We start from the raw sequence: 15,560 nt of genomic DNA, 5'->3' as shown, positions 1-15,560 counted from the left end.
ATAATACAGCAGGTAATTTCAATGCATATTATGAAGACAAGTGCCTGATGAGTGACAGGCAGATCTATTTTGCTTTTGAAAAATTTTGTATTCACTGTGGTATGTTTGGTTATAGTAAACACCTTTATTAATCTAGTTATCTTTTAAGGGAAAGTTCCTAAGTAGCTCTTGTTCATAAAATTATATAGAATATCTATGTTATGTAAATCATATGAAATATTTAATGTGAATTCAATGTTTTCTGCCTTGTGAACTTCACAGCAGTGTCTCTCTTATTATAGATATTGATGAATGTGTTGCAAATACACATTCATGTAGTCCACATGCGGAGTGCCTAAATACACTGGGATCCTTCAAATGCAAATGTAAACAAGGCTACAGAGGAAGTGGATTTGACTGTTCTAGTGAGTATTGTTATATGATAGCAGGATTCCTGCAGTTTACCATTACTCATTCATCAATGGAGCAGCCTTTTGTTTTTTTTTAAGTACGTTGAATTCCTCCAGTACACAATTATCTCTAATCCAGTTTATACTAAGTGACTTGTTCTCCTGTATGACAGAAGAAATGGTAATTTGTGATGTTAGATTATCTTTATACATCCTGTAAACTGAAATACTTGTGTTCAAAAATATAAAATGAATATTGAAAAGTAATGCTGAGCCTGAATTTGAACTTTTTTTTAGACAAGGAAATAAAAAAACGAGTACAGACTCAATTTCAAAAGACTTTCTCTCAGTTTAAGTAACAACTTAGACTGAGAGCAAGTCTTTTGGAATCGAGCCTCTGGTTTAAGTCTTTTTATAGATAGGCCTTACAGCAAATTAAGTCACTTACACTGAGCTCAAGTTTTACACAATTAGGGCAGACTTGCACCGAGAGCAATTCTTTTGGAACCTGACCCTAACTATTTCTCTGTCAGCAGAGGTAGATGAACACTTTAACTTTTCTGCTAAAAGTAGATTGCACTTATAATACAGCTGCATGAAAAGACATCTACAGCCGGCCTCATTGCCATTAATCTGTCATAAAGTACTGTATCCCATGAGATATAAGGCAGTTGACTTGGCATAGTGAAGGTAGATTGATTTAGGTAAAGGAGGAACGTTTAAGTGAAAAAAAATTGCAGAGATCATTGCTTATATGTGTTGTCTATTTTGTAGTTAAGCCTTTCTCTCAAGGTCCTCGCAATGGAGGAAAGGGCAGCAAAGAAGAAATAAAGAATGGTGAGTCTGTTTCTTACAGAATCCTCGGCTACCCCTGCTTCATGCAGTGCTTTCTGCCCCTAGTAATCTTACATCTGGCTGCCCTGCATTGCTGAGCCCCTCATCTGTAATTATACCCTGTGTAAGATGTTTGCTGTGATGATATTCCAGCATGCTGCTCCCCACCTGCTTTGGAATGCCTGATTATCAGAATGCTTCCTTTTTTAAATGTCTTCCCATGTGTCTTGGCTGAAATATGTCTTTTAACTTAAGTATTGGATGGAAAAACAGATTTGCTGATGCTTTAGCGTAGTAGCTTAGATTTGGAAAAAAAGAACATTGCCTCCATGTCACCGCATCATCTTCACCAAATGAGTGTGACACAGACTAACAACTTGCTTTCTGCTCTGCCTCACAGCTTTTTGTGGTTGCATATAAAATGAGGTACTGCATTAAATTTAGAAGATTTCTGATTTCCAGAGTATTTATCAATAACCGAAAAAACACCATATAAAAAGATCTGAAAGTGGCAGTGACTAATAATATGTAAACATTCAGTATACCAATTGCAAATGGGTTTGTTTCTTTTTCCAAAGCTTAAACACTTGAATCAGCAAAATTCAAGCGTTTTTTTTTTTTTAAATACAAAGTCAATAAAGAAAGGAGAAAGGCAAGTACTTAGTTTGTAAGTATTTTTTTTCTCTGAGTTATGGAAAGCTTCGACGTAATTACACTATGCACCAGATATATTGGGTGTATCCCCACAAGTAGTCCGGAGCTTTCCTTCCACTTAAAACAGTAGTTTTGGATTAATGTCCATTCATGATTGCCCGATTGTTATTTTGTGCATTTGGACATGCAAAATTTTTATGGTTTGTTAGGAGATGCTATCTCTAACATATTCTGGTACTTGACTGTTTTCCTGTATGTAATGTAAATGTAATCATTATTTTTTTTATTGGTAGATGTTTAAAGAATGTTATCAAATATTATTGTAAGAAGCATAAACTCAGACCAATGAGTTACCAAAAATGTAAAAAAAAAAAAAAAATTTACCACAAAATCAAATTGCAGTGTACTGGTATTTTGTGGCATAGTATCACCATTCTACACAGCCTTGTTGAGCACATTTTAAAATGGTGTTTGCCGTGACTGTTTATTGTTCTTTATGCTAAACTTGAGAGTGTGTAAATATATAGGTTACCACTTGGGCATAAACTATGCTTGTCAGGCATGGGCACAAAGCTAGCATCTTCTGTCAAACCGGGTTTATGATTTCCAGTTAGCTTGATAACAAAAGTGGCACTTTTCCTCTGAGATGGCAGTTGGAAGGCGGGTGCTGGTCTCTTTCACGTTTTTCAAAAGTGCAACTATTACATAAAAAAGATTGCCTAGACATTAACCAGGGTAGAGTACTGATGTCATTAAACCATTTTCAGGCTCAGCTTACGGATACAGCAAAAAAAAAATAAATGAATAGCTGACAAAGATAAATGTTATGATTTGTATAACAAAGTAAATGAAAATGTGGTTGTTCAATAAAATTAGATAACACACTTATGGCTTGAGCTGTTAATGACTATATGTCTTAATTGACAAAGTGCAGACAAAGCAATATCTAAAACACTTCAGAAATACTTAGACCATGCAATATATGCATTAATAACAAATGTTAGTAGGAGCACATTCGGGTAAGCAGCTAGTGGTAAGACAGTGGATGAGTGAAGAGTAGCAGCTGGAGATGGTAGAGTGGAGATGTAGAAAAAAATGCTAGAGAGGTTAGACACAGCTGGAGAGGCCAGAGTGAAAGAGATGTAGAAGAAAAGGTTAGAAAGGTTAGAAATGTTTTGCGGGCAGAGTGGAGATGATAAAGGAGATATGATTGAAGAGGTCAGATGATGGAATACAGAGAAGAGAAACAAAGACAGAAAAATGAGTGGGTGAGAGATATACACACCACTGAATGTGAATGGAATTGCTGCCATGCAAAGAAACTTAATAAATAGACATGGAAACAAAACTGCATCAGCTAAAGATGCCTTACATTAAATCGGCCAGGGTAAATCTACAGATTGGAAACAAAGTTACATCAGCCATGCAGATTACATAAAGTCAACTAAGATAACTGACTTTATTAACAAGCAGAGCACTGAAGGTAAACCTAGAGTTTCTGTAGTCAGATTGGTGCCCAAAACATGTTTTGGTTCAACATTCGTATCACAAAGGGGAATAACTTCTTAAACATTTAAACTTTTTGCTATATGCAGTAGACATGAATGCCTTTCTTGGAATGTTATACAAATTAGTGCCAACTTGAGAGGTACATGGACCAATGAACAGGCTTTCATTTGCAACTCTGCTTTCTTGATTTTATCAAATTACCAAAAATAAGTATCTAGACCTACCATGATTTATTCAGTAACTTATTATGATAGCATAGTTTCTTATTAGAAAGTAGAAAGTATGGAAGTTGTATTTTAGTTATTCTTGTGTGTGTGTGTGTGTGTGTGTGTGTGTGTGTGTGTGTGTGTGTGTGTGTGTGTGTGTGTGTGTGTTTGCGTGCACCTGCACATGACAGTAGACACCTGGGATAAAGGTGCTGTAGTAAACATACTTCTCATACTGGAGAAAGTTTCCAATACAAACAAAGGCAATTTGCAGTCATGGACTGATTTTTCTGATCTTATGATTTTAAGACCTCTGTTAAAGTTTCATTTAGGTGGATAGCCTGTATACCCTTTTTATAAGACTAGCTATACTTGTGTGAGGACTACATCAGTCAGTATGCAGATACCAGAAAATGCATGCATATTAGTAAATTTCACGGTGTTTCAAAGAAACTTGAAAACAAATGGGGATGGCAAGTATAAGTTACATTCTCATTCCAGTCTATCGATTATTTAGTGGAGACAGCAGGCTCTATTTACATTGCAGATTTTCTTTGTGAAGATAGTTTTATGCCTTTCTTTGTTGCTCTTGAACTCATTGACTTTTGTCTATTACCTCTTCAAGAAGTATATTCCACTAGTTTACCACCCATTCAATAAAACAATACTTCCAGGCATCTTTCTCTGAGTGACTACTTTGTTGTAACACAGCTCTATTTCTTTCTCATCCTCTTCTCTCTTTCTGTCTCTTATACACACACACACACACACACACACACACACACACACACACACACACACACACACACACACACACAAACACACACTCCTTTTATTTTAAATGTTTTTATTGTATTTTTTTTGTTTGTTTATTTTTATGGAACTGTGGTACCCGGTGCTATGGATTTTCTCATGATACTTAAGCGTTTCTTCTTTGATACTATACATCCTTTTGTATATTTCTTACTTTATTTTATTTTGATTATTTAATTCCTTTTTGTTAACCAGGTAGGTTCACTAGTAATTTTATCCTTTTCAGCCATGACCAGGGCTCATTTGAAGAGTAATACGAAACATACAGGTATGGTGGTATAATTAACTGAAATGGTAGACAGAGAAAAAAAATCATCTACTAGATGCAAATCATTTTTTCCTCAGGACTGTTTGATTAAATAAGTGGAGTGATCCCTCTTGGATCCTTGTGAGTCACAACTCAAAATATAACCACCAAACAAGTCCTCCTGCACAAAAGCAATTGCACGGCTCCAAAGGCAAGGCACATCCAGAAAAACAATGAGCCAGCAAACTGTGACCTGAAAGAAATTTATTAGTTAAAGCAGCATAAAAACAAGTAACCATAACAACTCAAAATATGTCACAAAGAAAAGTGTGGAACTATATTTGCACAATTTGGTCATACTTCTCAATGTTTTTGCTAAAGAATTTTGGACAAATCAGAAAAATAGTTATGGACAAAGACCCAAAATTAGGGATAGTTTTTAAATATTACTAAAATTCACTAAAAAAGTTAATAGAATAACAGCTTTTCCATCAACATGGATTTTATGAACAGTGAGAAGTCTGACGCTCAAACTTGACATTACTGAATTATAGTAATCCTCAGTGATTTACTCAAAAATCAAAAATTTGATAATAGACAGAACAACAATATCAGGCAAAATCATGAATGTTGTGCAAAGTCAGAGACAGCTGAGAGCCCTGAGCTTAGTATAGCTAATCAGCCATCATGTTTTCCATCTTAAGTCCTTTCAGGCTTTCTTATAGATCTTCAGAAATAGACTGTGAATCATTTTGGTTGCCCTCCCCTGAAATGCTTCTTTCCTCTTTGAATTGCTACTAGGATTACACAGTCTATTCTATATAGATCTTGTTAGCTGTCTACCAAGATGAAAAGAAAATAGCTTCTCATTTCCTATGGGGGGGGTATCTTCTTAGTATCTACTGAACCTTCCGTGTTGCTGTTTCATACCACTTGCTTGCTTTTAAGTCATCAGATGTGACTATCCTCTTAATTTATCTTTTGCTGTTACCTCCCAAAACTACACGTATAATTTTGCAATATTTTGATTCAGATTTAAACTGCTGTATTCTTGACTATTCCTCCAGTCATGTAATGTCAACTTTCTCCTCATATTTCTGTACCTTCTGTTGCACCAGTCCTGGCACATAACATGATGCCTTTAGCAAAGAAAAAAGGCAAACATTTCATTATAGGAATTTTGGTGAGTTTAAAGACATTAAAATCAGTTGCCCCAGTAATGACACTGCTGCTGCAGTCTTTTCTTCTGTAAACTCCATTAACTGTATGCACCTCTCAGATGTCTTCTTCCCTGACATATTTGACTTTGGCTCAGATTTTTGCGTGTCCCTTCCCAAATTTCTGTCTTTGTGTCAGAACACTAAGTACAGTAATCAAGTACAACAAGACTGCTTTTCATTAAAGAACCCCTACTCATCAGTAAATGTATGTTAATGCAAATGGTCTGATTAATACCAGTATACCCCCCTTCCCCCACAAAAGAGCAAATGTCTATCCCAACAGAGTGTAGCCTTCCTGAGGTCACAGATGCACAGGTGAGAGCTGCCCTCTCCAAAGCAAAAAACACAGCATCAATGGGACCAGACGGTGTCCCGGGCTGTGTCTTACATGAGCTCCAAGAAGAACTAAACCCTCATATAAAGTCACTGTTCAATCTCAGCCTTACTACAGGATATGTACCCAAGGAATGGCGTACAGTAACAGTGGTCCCACTCCACAAAGGTGGTGTGACAACAGACCACGGAAACTATTGCCATATAAGCCTGACTAGCCTGATCTGCAAAGCTATGGAGCGTATCGTCATGGAAATCATAAACAAAGAAATTAGGAACCTCCAGACACTGGATCCTACCCAATTTGGCTTTGTTAAGGGCAGATTTTGCCTCCTGAACCTGGTCAACTTCTTTGAAACAGTTACCAAAGCCATAGATGAAGGGAAGGTAGTTCACACAGCCTACCTGGACCTCGCAAAAGCCTTCGACACAATACCCCACTCGGGCATCATAAATAAGCTCACCAGCTTAAATAACAACCCCTATGTCACAAGATGGGTTGCAAACTGGCTCAGGGATAGAACCCACATGGTCCGAATAGCAGGTGCCATGTCAGACTCTAAACCAGTTACAAGTGGTGTCCCACAAGGCTCAGTCCTGGGGCCTCTCTTGTTTGGTATATATTTCTCAGAGGTACAGGCTAACACGGGTGGACTATGGCTGACCAAGTTCGCAGATGACTGCAAACTGGGTGCCATAATCGACTCTCTGGCTGACACAAGCATCCTCCAAAAGGGTCTCACAGAGACGGATAACTGGTGCCAAAGCCATGGCCTAAAGCTAAATGCCAAAAAGTGCATAGTCATCCCCTTTGGGAAAAGCAAAGTGCCCACAAATTACCACATAGGTGGTAATCCATTAAGTATGGAAGAAATAATTAGGGACTTGGGGACCCAAGTCGATAGCAATCTCTCCTGTGACAATCACGCTGCCAAAGTGGTTAGAAAGACCTTCTATATAGCCCACCTTATCATGAAAGGATTCACATCTAGATCAAGAGAGGTCATTGTGCCCCTCTACTCATCACTTATCAGGCCCATAATTGAATACAATGCCCCATTTCGGATGTACCTTACCCGACACCTGCAGCAACTGGAAAGACCCCAAAAGTACATCACCAAGAGGATCAAGGGGCTCAAACAGATGCCCTATGCAGCTCAGCTAAAGAAACTCCAGCTCTACTCAGTTGCGTACCGCCTACTCAGAGGCGATCTGTGTCTGATGTATAAAGCCATGTCCAACCCAGAATTAATGGACATGATTCACCTCAGGAAATTCAAATCCCTTAGAGCTACACACTCCAGGGACTTGAACCTCAACACAGAAATAAATAGGACATTTTGGAGGGACAGATTCATATCCCAGAGGCTCCCCTCACTCTGGAACAAAATCCCAATCCATGTTAGGCAGATCCCCTCCCTAACCCTCTTCAAGAGAAATCTTGATGAGTGGATGGGAGATCGTAAGTTTATCCCTGGGATCTCTTCTGTGTCCCTGCTTGACAGAGGTACAGTAAACTAACATTAAAAGGGCTACCTTCTGTGACCTACTATACAGAGGCACAGTCAACTAATCTAAAAGGGTGGCGAAAGCCAAACACACTCTGGCTAGGCTTATAAATGCCCTAGGGCAGATAGCCTAGTATCAACCTATGAAGTTATGAACCTATTGACAAAGTGTCCTTGATTTAAAGAGTTTGTCCTTGATCATTGAAGTTAGATGTTATATGGAGTACCTAGACATTGAGTTCCCCACTTCATAACAGTAAACCCCCCATTAAACTTGAGCTAATTTGCTCACTGTCCTTTTTTCCTCATTTTATTAATTTGTTAAATGTGTGTGCAAAGTGCCTCTTTTCAGGTGCAGTCTGGGAGCACTGCATAGCAAGTAACTTGATTAGAGCTGCATTGCCTGGCAGCAGACAACAAAGGGATGAAATCTGTGTTGGGCACATTAACAATACCTTGATAAAATATGGAAAGAAAAAACAAGGAATATGAGCTTGCAGTCCATTGTACTTCATTCAGGTGTACAGTGCCAGCCAGGTAAAGCCACTAAGCAAGAGGCAGCACTGTCTGGAATATTACATTATTTTCTTAAGTCCTTTTAATGGTGCATCATTAAGAAATGCAACCTACTTCACTCGTAGCATACACGCACACGTGCGCATGCGTTCTGACAGTTACTCATTCTTCTCCTTGCCTTTCAGAAAGGATGTAGAACGTAGCAGTGAAGTATGCCCTGCTTATTACTCTAGTAATGCTTTCATGCAGTACTGTAACATGCAATTTCAAAAACAAAGAAAATAAAAGTGAACTAAACAATGCTTTTTGAGAGTCACTATTAGTTATTTACTTCGGGTAAAACAAAATTTTCATCATTACAAACTGTGGTGTTTGTAATGGTGAAAATGTTCCCCATTATGTAACTGCGGTGTTTTAATTGATACCATTTGTCATAATGGTTAAGGTCTTCACTTCCCATGCACAAGGTTCAAACCTGACCTCCAGCCAGTTCTTGCATGGAGTTTGCATTTTCTCCCTTGGTGGCTTTGGTGTTCCTCCAGTCTGCCCAAAGCATGCTGTTTGTTTCCACCTCAAACTTACCCAAGAATGGAGCTGTGGACAGCAGCACAGACTCAAGATGGTGTCTACCAATGACTTTGTGCATCAGCTGTGATGAGCAGTATCCTCAAGACAGGAGAACACAGATCTGTCAGGACTAGTCACTTGACATGTAAAAATTGGCTCTGGCTGATTAAGTTGTGTTGACTAATGTCACCAAATGGACATGTGTGTTTGCCAAAGACTCCAGTGACTGCATAGTCATCCCCAACAAAACAATCAGTTCACAGCATAAATCACTGGTTGCCACAATCAATCAGTTGCAAATAGTGTCAGAGAAGGCTCTAAGGTCAACAGAGATTAGGCTGAAGACCTGGAAGTTGACCGGAGAGAAAGCAAAAGTGTTTAAGGAATTGCTTAGGGTTCTAGCACCTCAGGAAGAAGAAGAGCAAATAGGTGGAGATGAAGAAAAATTGCAGCAACTCAAAACAACACATGTGAGGACTGCAGAACAGGTATGTGGAAAGCCAGGTATGGAAATAAGGTGCATAAGAAAAGCTGGTGGTGGAATACAGAAGTCCTGGAAGTCATCAAAAGAAAGAAAGAGTGTAGGAAAAAGTGGGAGATAGAAAAGACAGACCAGACTAAGAAGGAATACTGACTGGCTAACAAAGAGGCTAAGAGAAGAGTTGAATAGCAAAAGCCAAGGCATCAGAGTCACTCTACCTGGAAAGGGACTCAGGGATGGCACAAATAAACTATTTCAGGTTGCAAGGAAAAGATAAGGAAGGTAGTTGTATACCCTTCATACGGAATGTCAGCGGCAACCTGTTCACCAACCTGTAATTATTATATCCATTCATCCATCTTCAACCCCTTTTCTCATTTTTGCACATGGGATTGGGGTGTCACTTCACTTCAACAGTGACAATCATTTACAGCCAAGGTTTACACCTCAGTGTAACTAGCCCTGCCACAGTATATCCTACATTATAAACTCTACCTTATTGTACTGCAAAGCTGATTCTATTCCATGTTCTCAATATGTACATTTTAATTAGATCCTGTATTGTAACCATTGCTTTTATGACAGTATGGCACCTTCTTTATCATCTAATGCAACTCCAGGGCATGGTCAAAATGGGGCTATAATGGATCAGCCCACTGCTCCAGTCAATAAACAAAATACATAAATAGAGCTGACATCGCACTGCATTATATATATGCAATTCAGAAACATTCAAAATCACAGATTTTTAAGGAGAATTTTAGAGTGTAATACACACACACAAAAAAACTTATTACAGCAGTTTTGGTAAAAAAGTGCAGGCTATCAGCAATTGGAGATACAGAATGGGTATCTTTGGGGGGGGGGTCTTGTTCAGCACCAAACTGCTTTCTTTAGGACTGGAAATACAGGAAGGTGGGGAAGGGAAATGAAACCAGAGAGGGCACAAGTCTCTTAGTCTCTAGCCCACCTGCTGGAATGCATAATGAGAAGGATTGCTGTAGATTCCATGTTGGGTGGAAACACAGACATGGAGGATGTGTTGGAAGGAACATGCTTTGCTACAGTGGTCCAGCTAACATACACAGAAAAGGGGGGGTGAGGTTAGGAAGGCACACTTACTGCATCTTTGTCAGACTGCAGAGGTGAGAATATGGAATACACTGTGTTGCCAGGAGGCTACAGGTCTATATAGATATATTACAGGCTGCTTGGTACATAACTTTTGTCCATGCTGCCACCACCAATTTGTTGTGAGAGCATGACCAATGAGAACTCTGTGTAACAGGCATTGCACATGTTGCAGTCACAACTGCAGTAGGGATGGTAGACAGGGAATGGGCAATAAGTCTGTCCCTAGGCACTGACAAAACTGAATGTTCCTGTGTACAGGTATTACAATAACACAAAAACAGTGATATTGTCTGGAGAACTTCCCTCCTGCAAAAACAGAGGTTCTTTTACAGGCCATACAACCCCATGATAAATACATTTTAAATGCTTACAAAGCTAATAAGGCCTTCAGGGAACATGAATAAGGCCCTTGTGACAGATGTGAATGTTGATGATAGGTACAACAGAACAACAACACAAGTCCACCACATAGACTATTAATTTAGGCATCATACCTGCACAAAAACTCAGGCCATCTGAATGGAGAGAATGGCCTGACCACCATCAACAGTTCTTAGTGTGAACATGAGGGAGATCTTGGTGTCCCTGTTTGGGACACTGAGAGGACACTGATATATATCGAGAAGGTCTGGTTGTGGGAACTGAACTGGTGATGATGCCAAGCTTATCTCTTGGGATAACTGTAACTGACGTAGGTGTCCCACTGGGCATATATCAATACATAAGTAAGTCAATGATCCAGGCACATGGCATAGCATAAGAGATGACTTATGCAAGGGCCTGCAACACCTGCAAATTGCTGGTGTATAGGGACAGGAAGCACATACCCCTACAGGGATCATCGGATCAAGGGATGCTACTTCATTGCCACCAGCAACTTGTTCCTCCCCAACAACTCCTCACCCAGCAACACCTCTGCTGCTAGCTCAGGTCTAGCTGGCGTTACTAGCTGTTTTTGTAAATCCATGCTGAGTAGCAAAGTACAGGTGACAAATATCTTGTTATAAGACTTGGAGCATGCTGCAGTGCATCAACAGAGGTATCCAGGCAATGTAAATGGGCCTTCAGCACTCTGAACACAAACCTGATGATATTGCAGGTCTCTACAATGTCTTGTATATGACACCTCAATGATGTTCTGATGTCTGCATATAGGTGTCATAAGCCATAGTTTAGATATATATCCATCATTACTTGCAACACAACAGTGGATGCTTTTATTAGTGGATTGCATTATATACTCCTGCAAGCTTTCCTGCACAGTTTGGTGACGGGGAATGAGTGTAATTCCACGTTAGATGTCTATGTGGGAAATTCCCTCATAAAAACAGCTGGTAAAGGTTAGACATCTGAGGACTGTGGGCATCATGGAAACTACCTGCATGATTCACAGAGGTATTGGAAATAATACCTTGGGCATTGCACACCACCTGGCAGTTTATGGATTGGAAGCTCTTGTAGCTGACATACTGGCGGCCATGAGGACCAAGTGGAACCCTGATGATAATATGGATGCCGTCACTGGTCCCTAGAACCTAAGGGAAATTAGTTGTTTCATAGAATGCCTATATAGCAGTGTTTCCCTCTTCTCAAGTCCCTTGGAACCACTTATACTTCTTCAAATGCTGCAGCATGCCATCAAGGAACCAGTGTAGGATCAATAAGGCCACTTGTACTCCTTCAAATGCTGCAGCATGCCATCATGGAACTGGTGTAGGATCATTGAGACCACTTATACTCCTTCATATGCTGCAGCATGCCATCAAGGAACCGGTGTCAGATCAATGAGGCCACTTATACTCCTTCAAATGCTGCAGCATGCCATCAAGGAACCAGTGTAGGATCAATGAGGCCTCTTATTCTCCATCAAATGCTGCAGCATGCCATCAAGGAACCAGTGCAGGAAGAATGAGGCCACTTATATTCCTTCAAATGCTGCAGCATGTCATCAAGGAACCAGTGTAGGATCAATGAGGCCACTTATTCTCCATCAAATGCTGCAGCATGCCATCAAGGAACTGGTGTAGGATGAATGAGGCCACTTATATTCCTTCAAATGCTGCAGCATGCCATAAAGGAACCAGTGTAGGATCAATGAGGCCATTTATACTCTGTCAAATACTGCAGCATGCCATCAAGGAACCAGTGTAGGATGAATGAGGCCACTTATATTCCTTCAAATGCTGCAGCATGTCATCAAGGAGCCAGTGTAGGATCAATGAGGCCACTTATTCTCTGTCAAATGCTGCAGCATGCCATCAAGGAACTGGTGTAGGATGAATGAGGCCACTTATATTCCTTCAAATGCTGCAGCATGTCATCAAGGAACCAGTGTAGGATCAATGAAGCCACTTATTCTCCATCAAATGCTGCTGCATGCCATCAAGGAACCAGTGTAGGATCAATGAGGCCCCTTGTACTCCATGAAATGCTACCGCATGCCATCAAGGAACCAGTGTAGCATCAGTGAGGCCACTTATACTCCTTCAAATGCTGCAGCATGCCAGCAAGGAACCAGTGTAGGATCAATGAGGCAAATGCTTACAAAACTCTGTCTGCATCCCATGATGGCCATTGGAAACTCTCCATAGCAAGGATGGTCAGTGTATAGGATAGCTAATATAAGCATATCACAGGATTCCATATAAGAACTACATACTGTATGTCTACAAGCCCCCATTCCATGTGTTTCATAGTAGTGATGGTAGATAAGTCATGAATAGACCTGTCTGTGAAGTGGAGGATGATAGAACAGTCACTCCCCCAGATTTACTATTCCTCCATGCAGGACTAGCTTAGTCCTGCACGGAGGGAGTCATTTAGGAGCAGGATGGTAGCGCACCATACATAATAATGAGGCACGCTGCCTGAACTCCTAGGCTTACATGGAGCATGTAAGAGTGCAGGGGGGCGTGTCTGAGAGCAGAGGTTTCAGAATATACATGCCCCACAATGAAGAACAGCAGAAAGGGGTATGAAATGAATGGGACTGCTCATAGGAGACCGCATATCCCCACCAACAATCCCCCTCATGTACAACAGCAACAGTATATGTAAATAAAGTGAAGAAACCCCTTTTTTTTAATTCTGATTAAAGTTAACTGTAGGTGCACATGTGTGCCCATCGCTTAGCAACGGTTAATGCAGCTTAAATGGCTGAAGAGGATAACAAGGAAGATGTATGCAAATGAATCAGCATAGTAATAGTGTAGTGGGCAGAGCATTCGCCTTATGAGCAGGCATTCCCGGTTCGAGTCCCACTACAGCAGATTTCATTTTGCATGGCAAAGCACATTATGAGTAATATTTATGTTGCATAACCCACTAAATAACATATTTTCATGAACTGGAGTACTGTAGTGAATGCACATGTGAGATGCCAGTGTCATAATGAATAAGGCACTAGTAAGCAGGTTTAAGCACAAATAAGCAGTAATAGGAATATTTAAGCACTAGTAAGCGGGCACTGGTTAAGCAGTTCTAAAGTTAACTCTATGTAAGCAGATGTAATGGCAGGTTAGCAGTGCTTACCATCGCACAAACCCACTTACACCTGCTCAAAAGTGCCTTAATCACTCTGTATCCAATGGCCCTTGTTCTGCCTATCAACAGAATGAACAGCCATACAGGTCTTGAACCCAGGACCCTATACACCATAGTCACAGTAGTTATCCACCAAGCCATCACAGAAGTACAAAAGAATGAGGTATCAGCAAACAAGTCCTCACCAAAGTAAAACCAAACTGAATCTGTGAAAGGAATCAGTATACAGTCATGTTCCATAACCCACTAAATAACATACATATGTGAACTGGAGTACAGTTGTAAGCCCAGAAGTGAGGTGTAATTGTAATAGAGTGTTGAAGTCCCCAATAAAACACAAGGACCCCATAGAGAGTACGTACACATTAATCATGGACACCAGGCAGATATATAAGATGTAATGAATAAGAAATCAATGCCAAAAAGGAAATATAATGCAAGGTCTAATGTAAGCAATGCTAAGCATTGCACAGGCCAGCATAGGAGGCCAGCTAACTAATTGTGCCCAGTGCTATACCCCTTTAAACAATGCCAACCTTAGTTAAGCAGGTTTGTCTATAGCTTAGCCTTTTCATACCTGGCGAATCACGGAAAAGTGCAGGAAATCAGCCCTACTTAAACCCAAGAGGCGGGAATACATCTCATAACTGGTTGTAGCTTCCCATTGCAGGCACTATGGCAGTAAGGGGAGAAGGTGTGTGCTTTTCGGTGCAGCGTTGGTGCATCCAGGAGTCCAAGGTCATGACAGGACTCCTTGTCAAAGACCATGATCAGAGACTGCTGCAGGGCTAGTACCAGGGCTCCCAATATAAGTCTGAGGCCTGAGACCATCTTGCCCATGACCTCACCAATGCCACTGGCATACCCCGAACTGGTGAGCAGGTCAGGCACCACTATGCTGACCTGAAGCGGCGTAAGGATGACCTCTTGGAGGAGTGGCTCCAAGAGGCTAAAGCGGCAGGGGATGTTCCAGCCATGTGTAAGTATCACCCCAGTATATGTGTAATAATTGCCAGCTCAGGTATATCATGGATAGGTACGGCTAAATATTCTCAATATTCCTCTTATGTCCCCCACAGCTGCAATGGAGCAGGCTGCGAACAAGGAGGCCCACATCAGTCACCTGGCGAGGTTGTGATGCGAGGCAGGTCAGTAATACTCATGCATTTACTGTCATATGAAATAAAAATAAAAGTAGTAGTAAATTAATTGCCTGTATAAACCTGTATTGTTCAAGGCAAGTACTGCATACACTAGAGAATATGGCAGGAAGAGTCTCATATTGTTTGTATGTCAATAAAAGAGTAATAGCCTGACAAAACAGGTCTAACTGCTGGACTGCATGCGTATATCATGGTAGCATATGGTAATGTAGATTTGCAATCATGTAATAGTACTGTTGTATTAAGCACTGTTACCCACACCGTGCACCATAAACTGAATGTGTAGGAATGCCTGCATATGACAGGTGCAATCCCCAGAGGCCATTCAGTACAACTGAGAGCCACATAGACAGTAAACAGGGAAAATGCAGACAACAAAAAACAAATAGCACATGCAACTGAGATGTGAACTGTAGTTTATTTTAGCACAAACAGCCACGGTA

At 40.4% G+C, this 15,560-nt stretch overlaps 1 protein-coding gene across 4 annotated transcripts in view; it reads left to right on the top strand.

The window, feature by feature from the left end:
- Positions 1–15,560, top strand: part of EGFL6 (EGF like domain multiple 6) — a 698,819-nt gene that overhangs the window by 436,551 nt on the left and 246,708 nt on the right. For 2 of the 4 annotated variants that reach the window (XM_044072535.1, XM_044072536.1), the window contains exons 7-8: positions 282–404; positions 1,164–1,226. The exons of 1 other annotated variant lie outside the window; for it this stretch is intronic. In XM_044072535.1, the coding sequence (XP_043928470.1) occupies positions 282–404; positions 1,164–1,226 (186 nt within the window). The remainder of the gene's footprint in view (positions 1–281; positions 405–1,163; positions 1,227–15,560) is intronic. One more of the 4 variants, XM_044072537.1, reaches the window with a different exon arrangement.

This window comes from Protopterus annectens, chromosome 5.part0 (assembly GCF_019279795.1).
Source record: "Protopterus annectens isolate FY-2018-M chromosome 5.part0, PAN1.0, whole genome shotgun sequence".
NCBI lineage: Eukaryota > Metazoa > Chordata > Ceratodontiformes > Protopteridae > Protopterus > Protopterus annectens.
This window is presented reverse-complemented; position numbering and strand designations above follow the sequence as displayed.